Source organism: Battus philenor, unplaced genomic scaffold (genome assembly GCF_028537555.1).
Source record: "Battus philenor isolate CCGP_79_NKW_IND1 unplaced genomic scaffold, ilBatPhil1.0.hap1 SCAF_12, whole genome shotgun sequence".
Classification (NCBI taxonomy): domain Eukaryota; kingdom Metazoa; phylum Arthropoda; class Insecta; order Lepidoptera; family Papilionidae; genus Battus; species Battus philenor.
In genome coordinates, this window is record NW_027181674.1 from 13,461,897 (window position 1) to 13,481,031 (window position 19,135).

General features: G+C 33.6%; 1 protein-coding gene across 1 annotated transcript in view; it reads right to left on the bottom strand.

Annotated features, from left to right (window-relative positions):
- Positions 1 to 17,052, bottom strand: part of bru3 (bruno 3) — a 221,721-nt gene extending 204,669 nt beyond the window's left edge. Inside the window, exon 1 of the mRNA XM_068776633.1 lies at positions 16,935 to 17,052. Within this exon, the coding sequence (XP_068632734.1) occupies positions 16,935 to 17,040 (106 nt within the window). The 5' untranslated portion in view covers positions 17,041 to 17,052. The remainder of the gene's footprint in view (positions 1 to 16,934) is intronic.
- Between the last annotated feature and the right edge of the window lie 2,083 nt (positions 17,053 to 19,135).

Below are 19,135 nucleotides of genomic sequence, written 5' to 3' on the forward strand. Positions count from 1 at the left end.
ATAACTAGTGGAAAAATTTTTTGTTCACCCTAATGTTTTTTATCTATTTATACTTATGTAGTAAGCAAAATTAGTGAAAATCCTTTCTTCTTATAAGTTCTTGTCATGTTACTTGTAATAGTATATAAGTTCAGATCAAATTTCAAACAAAGAGAAAATCCTTTAAAATATCTTTGAAAATTCATTTTGAAATTTTACCACACGTCAATTTCTATAACGAGTCGGTGTCTGAATTGCTGGATATGATCTCGTGTATTGTTCTACGTGTTGCTACGATATGCTACGCCGTAGACCGCGCTACGTGATAGTTGCGGTGCTACGACAAACGACCGGAGAACTGTTGCAGTCACCTGCCATTGCACATACGTGCATCAATAACTACATTTCTAACTATATTTTTTCTTACAGATTGTCAGTTTTTTACATGATTTTTCAAATAATTCATGTTAAAAAAACAAAATTTTTCCTATGTATCTTTTTTAACATTTTGTACCCAAGTAGTAAACTGTAGCTAGTTTAAACTTATCATATAAAAACTTTCGGCGAGAGCCATGTCTTTACATTTTTCTTTTTGAAAAAAAAAATTGGCTGGTTTGGTATTATCTATCGATTTCATAAGGTCTAGTTTCCAAAAATATGAAAGTTTTAGGCATGGTAAAGCTAAAGACGACATATTTAACGCTATTCACATAAAGCGGATAGAGTCAAGTGTTTCCACGTGTAACAACCCCATTATTATGACTGCCTGAGAGCCTGATGATTTTTCGTCACAAAACTGTAAATATATGACTTATAAATACTTTTTCGAAAGACGGCTTACATTTAATTAATATTTTTTTACTGATATAAGCTTTTAATTAAGACGGGCTGTAAAGTATTATAAAAATGAAAGCAAATATAATACATTATATCAAACGATTATTTAGTTTATGTAACGATAAAAGCCTTTGATAACTAGTTTAAAGTTTTTTTAATGCATTGGTTGTTTATGTTGTTATTTATTTTTAAATACTAAGATGATTTGTAACATAATGATGAAAATAATATTGAAAAAACATTGTTCTCTTTAACGTTTGCGGTGGAAAACGATGAAGCATTTTCCAGGTAAAAACGCCACTTAAGCCTCTCAAACGATCTTCGCAAACAACGTTTCTTTGACAACGTGTGCTCGACTGCGACATGGAACAAAGGTATAATGGCGACTGCTCACTCTCGCCGAACGCAATTTCCCAGCTGTCACGCTACGAGACCGCTACGATGTCGCAGCGGGGCGTTCGCACCGCAAATCAACCGCAAGGAGGTTTAGCGTTTAATTGACGGATCAATCCGCCGGAAACTTGCGCTAAGTAACCCAAAAAGTTATAATTTCCGCTCGTAAATTTGCTAAAATGATTTATGGCTATTTTATTCGTTAACGCTTCTGCGCAATTCTGTGTACGATATAATAGCTATTTGATTTTAATTCATGTTATATTTTAAAACATTTATGACGACACGTGTATATAACCTTTATACCTTATAAGGTACAAAATTTTCGAAATAGTTTCGACGTTGCCTTTTCTATATTGCTACCTTAAATTATAAGATAAATGTTAGATTTTGAATTAAAATTAAAAAAAAATCAAAATAGTAATAAAACCAAAAAGAATTAAATTTTAAAAACCTTCAATGTTTTGTATGATATCTATGTTATTGTTAGAGTATTTTTTATCAACAAATGGTTAGTTAAGTGGACTATAGCCATAGTGAAAATGCGAAACAGGATACTCAGAAATATATACAAAAGACAAAATCAACAAGTAGTATAAAGGATGTTAGATAATCTTTAAATAAATTCCAAAAAAAAAAATATGTAATTTATGTTATTTTAATGTACATTTATACCGTAAATATGTGCATCGTAGTAAGGTAAACATTTCGTGGTAACTGCAGGAATAGGAAAAACAAAGCGTTGAAGTACTACCGTGATTTATCACGTACAAGTATATTGTAGGTGGCTCCGAAATATGGCGGCCCCGAGGTGCGGCCGGCAATAAAATAGCGCGAATCACCCGACAGCGGGTCCGAGCTCTTGTCGCGACCAATGAGATTTCAATTTTACCACTCCGCTCCACATGTTCGGCTTCTCGGCTTTAACCATGCTACACACGGTCGCTTACGTTTTATGAACCTTTTTTTAATTGATTATTTATCTCGAAATATTAATTGATTTATTAAAATAAACAATTTCGATCGTCATAACGTCCAAGTAAGTCATGGTAATGCAAACCGTTTCTTTCTGATCTTACTAGAAATATATGGCAGAGGTCTATATCCAGTAGTGGGCATACACAATTGAAATGATAAAAAGATGAATAAAAATTTTACATTATGTCTAAGAAATAAGTTAAAAAAATGAAGGTGAAAAGGACAATTAAATATTTGTTTATATTTTTCATTTAACGGGTCTAATGTAACAAGCATAAATCAATAGGCTGGCAAATCAAACTAATCTAATAATGAAATATATAGCGCAGAACAGGAAGTAGTGTCCTGGTGAAGGTCTGGAACTTTCAACCGATCTTATTGGAAATCCATGGGGGATTCCAACAGTGGTCGTCTTATGGTTGGAACGATGGCGAATTATTTAAAAACACATGTAGTATGAAATATCTTTCTGAATATATTTACTAATGATACATATTTTAATAATAATGTTTTAAAAATCAGCGAATAACTAGTATTTTTGTAAAAATGAGGACAAACAATAATTGTTTTTACTACTGATAACCTATATTAACCTATAAACCTATATTGCTCTTCTGAAAAGTAAGTGTCTGTAAGTGTTATTTGCTCAGTAACACTTTAAGTCAAGTGAGCGCTGATGCCTTTTGCTATATTATACGATATTCTTTTATATATTATATGATTATGGATATGTGGTGTGTTTTATTAATTAATTCGCCCAGTACTTATTATGTCGCATTGAAGTTTTGTGTCATGGCGTAGTCGTAATATATTCGGGTGACATATGTGAGGTTACCAACATCATTACTTCCAAAAAACTTTTCCAATCTGGTCTGTCTGATTAACTTCTCTTTAATATTCCCTTTCTTCTTTCTCTGTCTTATCTCATTTTTACTTTTTCAGGACTTCTATTCCGATTGGTGGGATTTTCGCTCTCTTTTAATATGCATGCCGGTGACAGGCTATGTATACAGTGGTAGACTTTCTATTTGTAATTATTTTAAATATTTTTTTTTGTCGTCTGGTTGGCAATAATATCTATGGACAACCAAAGATATTATGCACATTTATGACAATCAATCCAAATGTTTGTTCTGTCATAAATTTAATGAACACTTATGTAATATATAAATGAATCTCTTGGTAAAAGCATTACTCGGGAATGATTTTACCGATTTTTTTAAATAGTTTTTTTATACTTTGTAGTCGGTTGTTATATAAAATCAACACGGCTTTCATTTGTAATGTATTATACATAAATGCATAACAAAGGCAATCGTGAAAATCTCCATCCATCTTTTTCAAACGACCAGTTATAAGTCGCCAATTGAAAAAGCATTACAAATTTACGCACGATAAAATAAAATAATGATGACGTATATTAAAACGCATCAAAATAAAACCAAGTTTTTAAAATGATCTTGTTCAATTTAATCAGATTCAAATTGATTATTCATGTATCCGACAGATGTTGTCTCAGGGTCAGTAAGTCAACAGTAAATATTATAATAAAAGTTAAGAAAAGCTTCACTTAAAATACACTTGTTTGTAATTCGATTTGCATAGATCTGGACAGACGTCGGGCTGATGTGCTCTCACGAGTGTTTCTCAATTTCATGATAAATTCCATATTCATGAGTGATTCAATTGTAAAAGTTTTGGAAGTGCTTTTATAATAAAAATTATTTTATATCTTTGATACATGATATCTTCTGAGCAAATTTTTGTAAATTTATTTCAGTAAATAAAATGATTCATGAAACATAATTTACGTTTTTATAAACTAGTGTTAGTTTACATTTATAGGATATATTTATATATTAACTTATTCGGGCTATGAAGTTACATTTTGACTAAAAGTTTTTATTCAAGTATAGGGGATAACTAGTAGGTATATTTCATATTTAATAAGCGTTTCAAACATACTTAGGATATTTCTTAAGAAGTCTGATCAGGTAAATATCGCCCTAGTAAAATTTTTAAGTCTTTAAATATTTTATAGACCTATAAAGTTAATATAAAAAATTTTGTTTTTGTATACATATCCTTGAAAATAAAAACTGACCAGCAATAAATATCTTAAATATTTTCTACTCCCATTTCTGCGTGTCAAAGTAAAAGATTTAATGTTCCAATGTTATCAAGGTTTTAGTTTTTATTACAGTGTGGTAACTATTGAAGTAAAAGCTTTTGATGCTATCTTAGACGTTTATTGTTGGAAGAAAGTGATACGGAAATATAGTTTGGTAGTGAATTGTTTAAATTATTTTAGTGGTATCAATATAAAAAAATGTTTAAGAGAAACAGTTTTAATATTCTTCCATATTTTTAATTTAGCTTGAACTACTGCACGATGGAATCGCATGGGATCAGGATCTATTTCTAGTAAATAAGGCTCTTTTGGCATTATCCTCATTTAAGGATCCTTAAATTATATTTAAATATTAGTCTTGCCCAATTTTGAACGTTCAACATTGTTTAACTAAAGATGATTCCCAACTAATCGCAGATGATAAATATTGTTATTGACTTTAACAAGTGATATAATAATATTTTTGACATCATAATACCTTATTATAAGTACATGTTTATTATTGTAACTAATGCTGATGATTCTATTTTCATAAATAAATAATTTACTAATATTATATTATTAGTATAAATATTGTACACTATTATTATATTAAATAATATGGTATGAGCAGGCCACTCTGTACGCAGAACTGATGACCGTTTTTTAGTTTTTTTTTATTATTTCATTTTGGGGACCTCTAGTACACCGTATCGTATATCGTATGATTTTTGGGAAAAAGACATTTTTAACTTTTTTTCAAATCATATTTATACTTAAATTATAGTTATTCTTCTTGTGATCTTTCATTTCTTTTCTAACTTCTACAATTTATCTAGCGTTCTTTTAGTACTTAATTTCTTTTATGCATCGACTTTCTTTTTTTACCTAGTTGCTAAAATATCACACATTACATGTTTTACAGCTTCGTTAGTTTTAACTTATTCTAAAACTATGTTATCATATCTTTTTGACTCGAATTGTCAAATTTAATCATAGGTTGTAAATCTTTGTTTTCCAATTTATTTTCATCATATCAAAAGTTTTTCTTTAATAATTTTGATCAATTATCTCTTATTCATTTTTAAATTGTATAAGCGTATGACTTTCACTCGCAGACACCACTCCCGACAGATAATGCTGTATGTAAGCACTTTCCAATTGGTCTTATAAGAAATCTAAGGGGACCGCCTAAGTCCATCAGTGGACATCTTACAGCTGAAATAATGATGACTAGACTGTTACCATATTAGTTTAATATACGAATAAAAGATGGCGTGTTTTCATATAATTATATTTTTATGCATTCTGTTAAATTATGTTTTTAGTATTTGATATAGTGGCTTACAGTAAATCTTTTTTACAATATAATGTTACTTCTAATTATTGTTGATCACGGTTTGCATAAATACTGTAAGTGCTGTTTTGTTTGCTGACAACGCTTAAAATTTTCTCATCGTACTTATACAGGTTTAAGCTCAAAGGGAATCTCTTGTGCACCTATGACCCAGCGATGGACCAGATCGTGGTGCGCGTAATTACTTGCTGTCCTGTATATGGAGAGATTAGAGTTGATTTGGAAGTGGGAGTGGGAGGGAGCTTTCTTTGCGGCAACATCTCTTCCCTTTTGGAAGAGAATAAGAGCTGCTACACTTTCTTAAGGTTTCGTTGCAGGGTGATGGGTGTAGTAACGTCTAATTAGACATAACAAAACCATGTAAAGGAAGTGTGGCGAAAAAGGGAACGCCATGCGTAAATATAATGTGGGCGAATGCTGTATGTCGAATGAATGCTGAATGATGGAAAGTGTTAAGGACGAAAAATGGAATAACAAACGAAACTGTAAAGGATGAGAGAAGGAAGGTGAAAATAGGAGGATGTATATCCATGTCACGAAAACAAAATGCGGGGATGGGTAAGAAAAGGACCAATATTTAGCCACTTCCGCACATGCAGTAGTAGTCGTGCAACAAAGTGCACCGCCCGCTAGCTCGCTGATAAATGCGTATGCAGCAAACAATGCGAATCACACAACCGCCACCGCCAAATCACTTAACACGTGTTTCACCCTCAGGAGTTATGTTACACCGATTACTACGATAAATGCACTTTGTTGCACGACTACTACTGCATGTGCGTAGGTGGCTAAATATTGGTCCCTTTTCTTACTTAGGATAGACTTCCACAAGGTAATGCCTGATTCCATTAAATATTTCAGGAGATGAGTGTTTAAAAAAACACGTTCAAAATTTATTGACCTCTAGTTATTCAAAATTGAAATTAAAAAAACTCGTTGATTAATTTCAGTATTACATACATAGCTCGGTGATATTGAAATTAGTATTTAAATTACAGTACATTTTAACGTTCCCGAAATAAATAAATAAAAAATTGCTCTCTGATCGAGACGACATTGTGTCATATACGAACCTGTCGCCCGTTCCCCCGTAACCTAGTTCCGAATTCGTTTTCACGCACAAAGGACAATAATAAATGTGGGCATCCCCTTCGTCAGGCCGCGATTATGTTGCGCCTCGTATCGGAGTTCCGGATCGCGGGTTTTTTTCGACCGACGCACTCGCGTACGGGTTTATTTGGTGCGCGAATGTTGCGAAATCAAACTGGATTTGCGTTTGAAAAATATTCCTGTATTGAATTTTGACGACTTTCAAATGTAACATGGTTGTTAAGTATACGGTTTTAACTCAACATTATCTGAATTGACACGTAATTATTCATAAATGAATAATTTAACTCATACGTTATTAAAAATAAATTTATTTATTATAAATAAAAAATGAACAATTCGTATGGAGGTACAAGAAGCGGTTTAATCGCTCGAGGCGATCTCTACTACACAACCTTAAAGGGTAGTTTAGTGTGTAGTATACATAGAAGGTAAAAGGGAGGTACCTACTTTCTACACTGAACCAATTACAAAAGCGAAAAAAACTACCATAAAAGGCTCTATGAAACTTTCAGAAAGCAGAAAAATCTGAAGAAAAATTGTATCACATACTGACATAATTAACTACAAAGAAGAAATTGTGTGCATTTTTTATCTCCAAAAGGTTTAGTACAACTGCTTTGTATGTCGAAAGTTATCTTCACTGTTATCTACTGATTCAGTTTTCCCGATAGCGTTTATAGCTTCAGTACTGCATGTAAACCTATGTCTTAATGGGCTACATATTACTAGTAGCTAGTAGCGAGTTGTTTATTCAACCTTTTTAAGTTTTTACCCCTGTAAGAGTATACTGTAACGGACAATGCCTATGAAGTATAAAAAAGTGAATATAATTCAGAATTATTTCTAAAATTGATCTTCACGATAAACGTCGACAGTAATGTCATTTCCTAAGTTAAATTCACATTCACACGACTACAGTTCTAAAAAGTTTTTATTTCTAATCAACAAATATTCACCTTCGTTTTCTACAACCTTTTGCCACCTAGTGTACAAATTTTCAATGCCATAAAAATCAAATAAATAAGTCAATTTGAAAACTAACTGCATGCAAGCATATTAATAATCAACTTATCAGAAACTTGTGGTCATAAGAATTAAACTTTAATTTACGTAATAATAATAAGTAAAATCAGTTAATGACTAAGTATGTAAGTGTTTTATTGTTATCATGAAGTTACTTAGACTTAGTCAAGCTACTTCGCAAAGGGAGGCTTAGTAACCGGTGCATTATACCACATACTAGGTACGCGAGCTTTTCCAACTCATGGTATAGCGGTTACGGTTGAAACTTTTGTTAAATTGCATTATACTACTTCAGTTAAAGAGGAATTTGAATTTCTGATAAATTGTGTGAACTTTCTTGCTTGTTCGCATAATGTAGGTATTTTGTCTATAACTAAAGTAAGATGGTAGAACGTATAAAGCGCCTTTTTTTTTCGCGAAGTTCTATAGAAAACCATGCTCAATTTGCGAATAAACTTAGCCAATTATTGATTTTAAGAACAGAGTGCAATCGACTGTTTGAGTAAATTTGGTAAGCGTACTTTAATAAAAAAAGTAAAGGAATAAAACAAAAATAACAAATGTAAAAGTTCTACTCTGGAGGCGAAGGCGTAAGAAATGTGACATGAGAAAGGAAGATAAAATATGGAAAGGATTGAAAGATAATGTGAGAAATAAAAGAAAGATGTGCGGAAGATAATGTGAAGGATAAAAGGTAAGGATGAAAATAAAACAGTCAGTTAAAAAATTTATTAAAAATGTCACGACCTAAAACGACGCAAACTAAATGGTCGTGCCTTTAATAACGCAAATATCGCACCTAAATTACGCGAGCGTTTATTGCCTGCGCTGGCGCATCGGTCAACTTCGGCTATCTCCGACCGCCGCTCGCCATTGTTAGTTATGCTCGGGCGCTAGACACACGCTTCTTGCTACCGCGATTGTTGCCAACACATTTGCAACGTAATAAACCTTGCTTTATATTCTATCGCTTTGCTGTAAAATCGTATTTCTGTTATTTAATATCTTTCTCTTTGTCTAAAATTAGTTTATTAGTAGTGAACTTTATTCTATGTTCTTTCTCATCCATCTATCGAACTTATTAGTTAGTGAACAAACAGACATTAACTGTAAGAGCATATTATCCCTGCGTACCTAAGATAGGAAAATGTACCAGAGATCCTCCAATAACGGGTCCATTTATTGAAAAAACTAGCACAACTTTAAATTTATTAAAGAGTTTAGGATTATATAGATAATGTATGTAAAATATTATTTGCAACTATGTATTAGGGAGATCGGAAAGTAATGTCGTTTTCTTAAGTCAAATCACACGACTACATTTTGTACAAGTTTTTATTTCTATCAACAATATATTCACCTTCGTTATCGACAACCTTTTGTCATCTAGTTTGTAAAGTCTTCCAAGAACGCAATGAACTACCAAATGGCAATCAAATATCGACATGTGCAGAAACGACATTACTTTCCGGTCCCCCTAATATGTAGAAGCATTAAATGTAGGTAGGATATTTTGATGGTTTTTGACAAATCATGTTTGCAAGTGTTTAATTACACCTACAAAGCATTTTAGACTGAAGAGCATTGAGCAAGCTCACTTTGAACATGAGGACATACTTAGCCTATACCACTTGATATTTCATATCAGTATATTTATTAGTAATTCCGCTTGTGACTGTTCACTTTAATATACAGTGTGCTTTATTTGCCTAGTAACCTTAATATACGGAGCCTTTAAATTGAAACAGTACAGGTCATAAAATCAGTTGTATCACAAGTCGAATTGTTATTGTTATCAAAGAAAAATAAACCTTGTACGTACCTACAAAAAGTTCATTATTTTTAAGAATAATTTTCTTATAAGTGTTAAAGCAGTGGATACGCTACATAGAATGTTTTGAAGCTTGAAGCGTTGAAAGTCCGTAAACCCCATTTCACTTGTTTCACATCAACAATAGGATTATATAGGCTCAGGGAGTGTTAAGCGGAATTTTGCAAAGCGAAAAGGACTAACAGGGTCTGCATTATGCGATTACAGCGGATTGAAGTTCGCAAGGAACTGGTAAATTCGATTTTATTCAGAATATCGTATTATTATTTTTTTTTCATTTCATAAAATTCAGCTTGATATAATACTGAACTGAATTATATAACACATTATTCATTATCAAAGAGAGTCAACAACATAGATGTAATTGAACATATGGAATACGTGAGATGCAAAAGTAATATAAAATGATTGAAGGCTGTTTTGTTAATTGAGTCACCCATGACAAGCGAGCGAAAGTAGGTAAGGTAAGGAACATCTTTACTAAGGGGCAAGTCTAAGTCAAAGATATTTTGATTATAACTTTGTATGTGTGTTTACCATTCGATATATTTTATTTACTAAATGGATACATAGAATTATTATTTTAAGGCTTTTTTATTATATTACAATGTAAAGCTGTAATCGGTTAAATTTTGCATAATGTGGTATATTGTCGTATTTATATAATGTGTTCAAATTGGACGGTGAAAAAAGACTTTATTAAAGAAATATTGAGTAAATTTATTCCATAGATCACACAATGCCAGATTAAGAAATAAAAATCAGCCCTTTATGATATTTTTAAGCTACAGTATACTGTGGTATCTTCTTCTTTCAAGAGGATAATTATGGACTCTTAGATTTTACTTTGCCTCACCTAAGCATGCCAAACCTGGATGTTTGACCTGAACAATAATAACAAAATAAAAACCACTCGGAGAAGAATGAAGACAAGCTACTTGGATATAAAATTAAAAAAAAATAAGGATCACTGCAATCCACAAAAAACGTATATAACAGATGCACTTACTTATTCCCTTCGAAAAACGTGGAGCAGGGCAGGTCAGGACAAAGGGGTATAAAATGAAGATACCAGAACTAGAGGCAGACCTAATGCCAGATGAGCTGATGAGATCGTGGCTACGGCAGGTCACGGGTGGATCCAAGTTGTCAAAGATAGAGAAAAATGGAAAGCTTTGGAGGAGGCTTTTAAGATGGGAGGGGGTTCATACAAACTTAGTACAAAATTAAAACTGTTATATAAAATTAATAATTTTAAATCATTTGTATGGAATTAAATAAAGCTTTATAATAATTATTATTATTACTATAATGCGGTACTATAACCACAAAATTATCGAGATATAAATTTAAAAGGTTCATTAAATAAAATATGGTTAAAATTATACTAACTTACAAAGGATTTTTCATCAACAATACAAATTGAAAACTAGTTTCCATATTGTTCTCTATTGTCAGTTAAAATGATCCCCAATTAACTGCAATTTTGAATTCACGATGGTTACATATAGTTCAATTCATTTTAGTAAATAGTAATAAAACGATTGTAAGGAGAAAGACTTAAAAATATAAAAAAGCTTACTAACGTGATACATCAAGATCTAGATGGTTATGATTTGTAAAGAAATATTTTTCTGGGGGCCGAAACTAACAAAGATCTAAGGCGCACACGGCTGTCGACGATAAACTGACGAAAACACCAATAGTGTAGTGAACAATAGTTTAAAAACAGGGTGATTAGTTTCAAATGTAAAAATGTTAAACGGATGATTAATGTGTGTTAAGCTATATCCATAAATTAATGATTTCAGATGTATTGATTGTAGTATAGAATAATATTTAAAAATTAAAACCACTAAATTTTAAGTTAATTGTTATTATCTGTACCTGCAGATTTTATATTCACAGTAATAGGCCAGTTGCATTTCAATAGAAAAAAAATGTAACATGTACACAGTGATTATTTTATTCTGGATTGAAAATAGATGTAAGAGCTTTAAAACTTCTTGCCGAGTACTGAGTTATACATCTACTTGTATATGAACACGCATATACTAGTCAAGATCGAAGAATACACCAAAATATAAAAGGGTATATTTATTTTTAATTAAAAAACCTAGAATTAATATATTAATTTGAAAAATAAAGTCGAAGTGAAAGAACAAGCAATGGGAGGTAACCTCAGGTAATATTAACGGATTAAATACGCTTGGCACGACATCAAAGATGTCACGTAAACGTAGATACGAAGTCAGTTCCGCTCCCGCCTCAGCCGCAGACGAACGCCCATCTACGTCTCTACTCACTAGAGAACGTAGATTCGTAGCTGAGCGTGAACTAAATTGTCGATATTTTACGATTCGATCGTAACTAGCGCCGTAAAGAGATCGGCTTCGCTGCAATTTTACGATGTCGATCAACCTTAGTATAGGCGTGATTGTGGCAACGCCTGTATGATATAATGAAGACTAATATTATTATAAAACCAGTTATTTTCATGATAAATAAATGTTTAGTTCAATAGCAGAATATCCTAAAGTGGATCTTTTATATTAGCCAAAACAAATATACGTAAAAGCAGTCAGCACGCCATTATCACCTGGCTACTTTTGATTATGAACAAATATGTCAGTTACATGGAGTCTTGTAGTAAAAGGTTTAAAAGGCTTAATGTACAGCTAATTAGTCAGCAAAACCTTAACACTAAAAGTTTTGACTTTTATTTCTAATCATCCTGTATATAGTGATCACTTTGAAAAATCTTGCGTTAAAATGTTTTTAAATTTAAATGCGATAGGCCAATAACAACTGGCTGTACAAAGCCTGTAGCGACAGATAGTAAACAATAATTAATTATAATAAGGCTTTGTCCCTACTTACTTGAAGGAGCTTCTCGGACTTGTTTAACACTGTCATCCTGTTCATGAATAAACGGCACAAGAAGGTTAGGTATATCCTGCAACACTCAAGCAGGCAAATAGGTGGGAATCCCTATTGGAATTGCAGCTCTGTCAAAAGGCAGTACATCTTGAAACACCTTGAAGGGGAGTAGATACGAAGAAAGAGCTGTGACCAAATTTATAGGCCAACTTTGTATATTAGTGACACGTAGAGGATTGGAGGTCTTGCTTCTCGACGGAACATGGAATGATCCTGTGTCACGAGCAAGAAGTGAAGAAGGAGTCGAATCCAACGTGGTTAATGTGGATGCCGTGGTGGGGTACGATAGAACAGAGGAGGAGGACTACTTGAGATGCTGCTATTGGTAGCAGCATCTCAAGTAGTCCTCCTCCTAGAGTTTGGACTCTAAATGGTCGTATGTGAGAACCAAGGGGGGTCAAGGCTTTAGGAAGACATCTTAAAACGCAAAAACCAGGCTTCAATACACATTGATTGTCCCTGTATTAGTGGCTCAGATCGATTCAATGATTTAAGAACCTATCATTTAAGCTAAGAAATAATCTAAGAGACTAAGTAAACACTTACATGCAGAATGATAAGCAAAAAAATTCTGATATGAAATAGTTTAATTGTGAAAACAAAATCACGGACGTTAATGTCTGTGGAATATAAGAGAAAGAAAGACACATCATTATTTTGTAAAATTTTATAACTATAATTATTACGTTATACATTATTAATGCAATCATTGATTTATATCTAAAGATTTTACAACGATTTCCAATCGTCCTGTATTTATTTATTATATAGGGCAATTGAAAAAAAAACTTTTTTTTTAACTTTATTGTAGGAGTAACTGGCCTGTTAAAAACAATACTAAATTCTAGTTTCAATACATGATTTGTATTCCAGGTGAGTCATAGATGTAACAAGACATGGCCGAGATCTGTCTATTCCAGTATTCTGTTCAGGGTGCACAGCAAGAGGCTGTTTTAACGGACGTCTATCGACATATATCGGACACCGTTTAGGGAATATAAAGCGTGCAGCTGTTACTGATTAGTCTAATAGATATATAAAACGCATTGCTACAAGTTTAAGCTAAGTTAATTATGTTATTTACTTATAAAAAAACTTTTATTTTTTATAAAATATGTACATAATATATGGTATAAAAGTGACTTTTGTCTAATTTTTTTCAGCTAATGGACGCCCACTGCAAGGCAAAGGCTTCCTTCAAAGATCACCACAAAGACCGACACTGCGCTGCTTACATCCAGCGACTTCCTACAACCTTAACTATGTAGTCGGTCTACCCAGTAAAGCCTACTTCCGCAGCGCCTACCGGCTCGTAGTCGACACTCAAGAACCTTTCGATCCCAACAGTCAGAGTTATGATTGGCAGTCTTATCGCATACCACGGTTTTTTACAGATAACCTTTAGATGGATTAGAAAAGAAACGACACGATAAAAGTATAATTATACAATACATGGAAAATGGAGATTTAACTATTAATTTATTTTATTAAAATTATTAAAATATACATTAAATAAAAATTCGTGACTATTTAATCATTATAATTATGTCAGCCGGTACACGCCTGAATGGCCTAGGTCTATAGGTCTCGCCTACCGATCGCCACGATGTCTTATCTACTCTACCTACCTAGTTTACCGTAGTCAGTAACTTCTCGCGGCCTTGGCTGTGTATTTACAAGCTCCTGGTCGTCACTCGGTAAGTTTTCAGCCCTATCGTCCGTCGGACACTCGAACAATGTTCCCCGCCTAATGGGATCTCAGACAAGCAATTCTTCGAACTATGTTGGTGATCTTGGTTCTTTAATATTCATATATTTAGAACTAATTTTCGCATCTTGTATAATATGCTGTAGCAACGTATAAGGTATTTTTTATAAAATAAATAAAAGCCAGATTACTTTGTGACGCTATTCTGCCCTCAGACATTAAACAAATCTCGTTTATTTTTTTCGCATTCGCAAAAGAAAAAAAATAGCACATTTATGCCGGCGAGTCACTTCCGCGGATAATGCTAATGTGACCCGAGGCGCTTTTTTGAGTCTGCCATCTCAAGCATCAAACGCTGAATGCCGGGACTAAAGCCTCACTCAATTCATAATGAAAACGTCGACAAGCATAACGCAAAGAAGCTCATAAAAATGAGTTTATCGCCCTCCGCCGCGTTGTCGGTAATTAAAGAGAATTAACAATTTGCCGCGCTGTTCGGTACATCTGTACTTAATAACTTTATCGCTCAATAATGACAGAATAGGCAGGCGTTTAAGGCGTAAAAAGCTTAATGTGTACATAAAGACAGCCCCGCTTAGGCGACTAACAAACCGCGTTGCGCTATTGCGGAGTTTACGGGCTAAACTCAATTAAAATCCGACGAATTCGGAGCGGCGGCGGAATGGAATTAAAGTTGCGTCACACCGAGACGCCTCGCGTCTGCCGGCTATGACGTGTCGTGTTCCACTTTAACCGGTACAGTCGCACCGAAAACGCACCAGTGGCCTTTATTTTAATTTGATCTTAGAAAACTTTTTATTAAAAACTTTATGAATGTTTCCATTGATCATTCAGGGATGGTTCAGTTTAAGTACGAAATCTCTGTTTTGCCCTGAAATCATAGTTGACAGCTTTCAAAAAGAAGAGGCGTACTATGAAAAAGAACGAAGATTTAAACAAATTATTAAAATTCTAAGATTAAAGTTTCAATGTCACAGTTATTTAGATATAAAAGTAGAATACTTAAAAATTACGTGGTACTATTTTTTAATTTAAACTTCTTATTAAGTCAACGTCTGTGTAAATATTATAATGTATCAATTCTTAATATCACTTTCCCATTTATACCAATGCAAGGTAATAAACTTTGTTTTTCAAGAGAACAATGCGAGAAGATTCCAATTTGGTAGAGATAAGAGTCAAATTGAACTCCTCCATAATGACCTCCATCAACTTAAAATAGAGTAAAGAGTGGATCCAAACACGTTCTAATCTATGAATAGATACCAACATATTCGTTTTTTTTGTGGTTACTGTCACAAATGTCCTCATAGCAGTTAGCGTGATAAATTCCCAAGTTGTATCCTTATTTTAAAAAATATTTAAAATGTAGTAGGATATTATTACAAATTACATTCAGTATGAATCTCTTCAATATACAGCTTGGTAATTTTGGATCATTTACGCTTAAGTAGTAAATAAGTTATCGTTGAATACTAAGTTATAATGATTATATAAATGATTGTTTCATATTTAAAATGTAATAGTATTGAAAGTTTGACTCCAGTAAATACGTCTTTGAAATACAGGTGAAATCCACTTTCAATGCCACGTAAATATTTTAAACGTAACCGTCTCGGAAAATTTATTTCGGCGCGGAGGTCTTAAAATTCTGTCTCTAATTGTTGTCGCTTGTATAAATCTCTTTCCACCGATTCAAGACTATGTCACTTTAAATTAAAATCACACTCACAAAATTATTATTATTTTATAGGATGAAATGGAGAGTTAAAAATAAAAATATTTCTTATTTTGTATAACTGCTGCCATCTAGTGACATTAACATAAAACTTTTTTACTTGTGTGAATGGCACAGATATATAATTTTGTTAATGAATTCGTTCTGTACGAACGCGTTTCTTCGGTACAAAAATAAATAACTGTGTGTATTTTAATATAAAGACTGTTGAATTCTTTCATGCATTTTGCTATGCTAATAGATTTTACAAGATGGATAAAGGACTTTATGAATGTCTTCTAATACGGTAGATTAAAAATCTTTGGGGCCTATGTACAACAATGAACTTTATACTGCAGAAATAATGATGACGTTGAAAGCCACAGATAAAATATAGTATACTTAATAATGATTAAAAAAAGGTTAACATCGGTGGTAATTATCGCACAATATTAACATTATCTTGATTATAACAAGATAACTTTATGCAGTAGTTGAGAGTGCAAATTCACACACTAAATTTTCACTATTTGAAAAAATGCAGTTACGTTATTTAGTTAATTTTTAAATTATAATTTTGACAATTCGAACTGTTTGTCATTACCTTTGTGAGTTTTTGATATACGCAAAGCCTTCGGCGATGTGTACGTCATTGTTTGCCACGTTGTGAAATAACTCACACATATACGCCTACACTCACATACACACAAACTATCGCTATGAACAAAGTTATGAATGTACAGAGAGTACAACAAAACTGAACAGTCATCTTGTCATATAATTGATGCCCACTTCAAGGCACAAGACTGCGCTAAAGTTTGCCGCAATGTCCTCGAACGATCGTACTGGGGGGTCCATCTACGTCACGTCTACTGGTGATCATGGAGGTCCACAAGAAATTCGTATGTAAATTGAACTGCAACGTACCTTTACTCGCGCCGTCCGGTCCGCGAAGTATAGAACACTCCTCTATTGTTCCGAATGGCGTGAACAGTTGGCGTACATCTTCTTCCGTCTGTTGTTTACTGAGCATCCCAACGAACAGCTTCCGATCTGTAGCGAGAGAAAATGATTAGTTTTATCAGAAAATTCCGCGCGGAGCGAAACCACAATAAGCCTAGCGGTGGTGCGTGGAGCGGCGGACTTGAAAAAGAATTCCGTGCCAATTGCATACCCCCGAATGTAATAAAAAAAATGAAACGAAACGAAAAGTAACCCGGCAAAATTGAGTTGTGCGGTTCGATGATGACCGGGCGCGCGAGAGTGACGGGTTTATCAATACCAAATAAACAGACCAACTGCAAATTTTGATTTATCTGGATTACATCTTCTGTAACTCAGTAGTACGGTCACATAGCGATTGCCAAATTAAAAGGCGTCGCTGTAAAACGTAATAAAGTATAAAGATGCTAATATAAACGTGCCTTATTTCGTAAGGTGTATTCAAGACGCGCCGAACTTCGTAACTGATTAGGATTCAGTGTGTTATTGAATGTTGGGATAAGTTTGACAAAGAAATGATGACATAGGTAAGTAAAAGTTCGCGGAGACATGTAACAAGATATTGATTTATTTAAATTACTTCTTTCTTTCTAAACAGGCGTCGCGGTAATGTAAGTTTATTATAGTTTTTGTTTATATGGTCTTTGAAAGCTTTGAAGGTGAAGTAAAAAAAGCTTTAAGCTTCCGCGGTACCGTCACGCCGCCGCCCCGACACGCGACCCCGCTTTCATCACCACCATCACCTTACTGGCGATGACACAACAAAACAACCACAGCTTCTATATAACACATAACACACAGTTTTAGTCAAAAATGAAACAACGAACAAAATTCAAATCCAGACCAACACATAATTAGCACATTACACTAAATGGTGATGTAACAAACGCAGAGGGTTCCGTAGGTGATTGAAACGAATAAAAAAGTTACAAATTTTAACTGCACATAGAGAGAACCGGGCAATTGAATACTGGCTACGGAACCCTCGGGGGGTATAATTCAATTAGCTCGGGACTTCAATGCTCTATTCGGGCGACTTCCGTTCGAGCAAAGTTTTCGACAGTTATCAATAAATTTAACAAATGTCGGCTCATCAAAGGGAGGGGCCAATTTGGCGCATATTTTGCGGTAGGCTTCATAGTATACAACTTTAGTTCAAAATTAACGACAAAATAACATAAATCCACACTAATTAACTCTTGACAATGAATACGAAAACAAAATATGTCTTACGGCACGACGTCCACTAAGTGCAGAGTGAGCGGAAATAGTCTCGTTCCATGTCGAACCCGAGTCGTGCGACGGAGCCTGCCCTGCGGTCCGAGCCGTGGCAGATCAGATGGACCCAATACGATCAGCTTAACTAAGTACAATTGCACTAAACTTTTTCTATACATATACACTAATAAAACTATATAAAAATAAAAAAGGCTGTAATTTTTTCTAAGTTTCGACGGATTAATTAAAATCATTAATGCCTCTTAAATTGTATCGCCGTTGTACATTTTCGTCATTAAGTACGGCGATCGTTAAAATTAGAAATCTGTTAAAACACCGAGAATTTTTACTAAATTTTTCTCTATTAGATATTTTATTGGTGTATAAATAGATTTTTAGTTAAATTATCTCAAAACTATCTAAATAAAAGTTCCATAAATGAAGATACGAGATAGGAAAACAAATTCGAACCTCTGAGACTATGATAAATATTATAAAAAATAATATAATAATTGTAATATTTATTAAAAATATAATCAACTTATAATAGAAACATCGAGTTTTATATTTAAACGGATAAACTTTCAATACGCATAAAGAAATATAAAAAAAAAGAGAAAACAATGTACAGTGTTCAAATCAGGGCACGCTCCGGTGGGTTCGACGCGAAACGCTCGCACTGCGCGCGCTATTTGACAGACAGTGAATACAGAACAGCCTAGGGCACGCACAACAAACTCTACCTGAGTCCGCCTATGCGCACCGCCCTCTCGCGCCCCCTGCAACACAAGAACACGCTACACACGCTTACTCCACTGCACCACTTCCTAACTTATTGGCACTTAACAGACACTTAACTAAGTTAAGCTATTCAACAATATCAATTGCAAACAAGTCAACGGATTGAT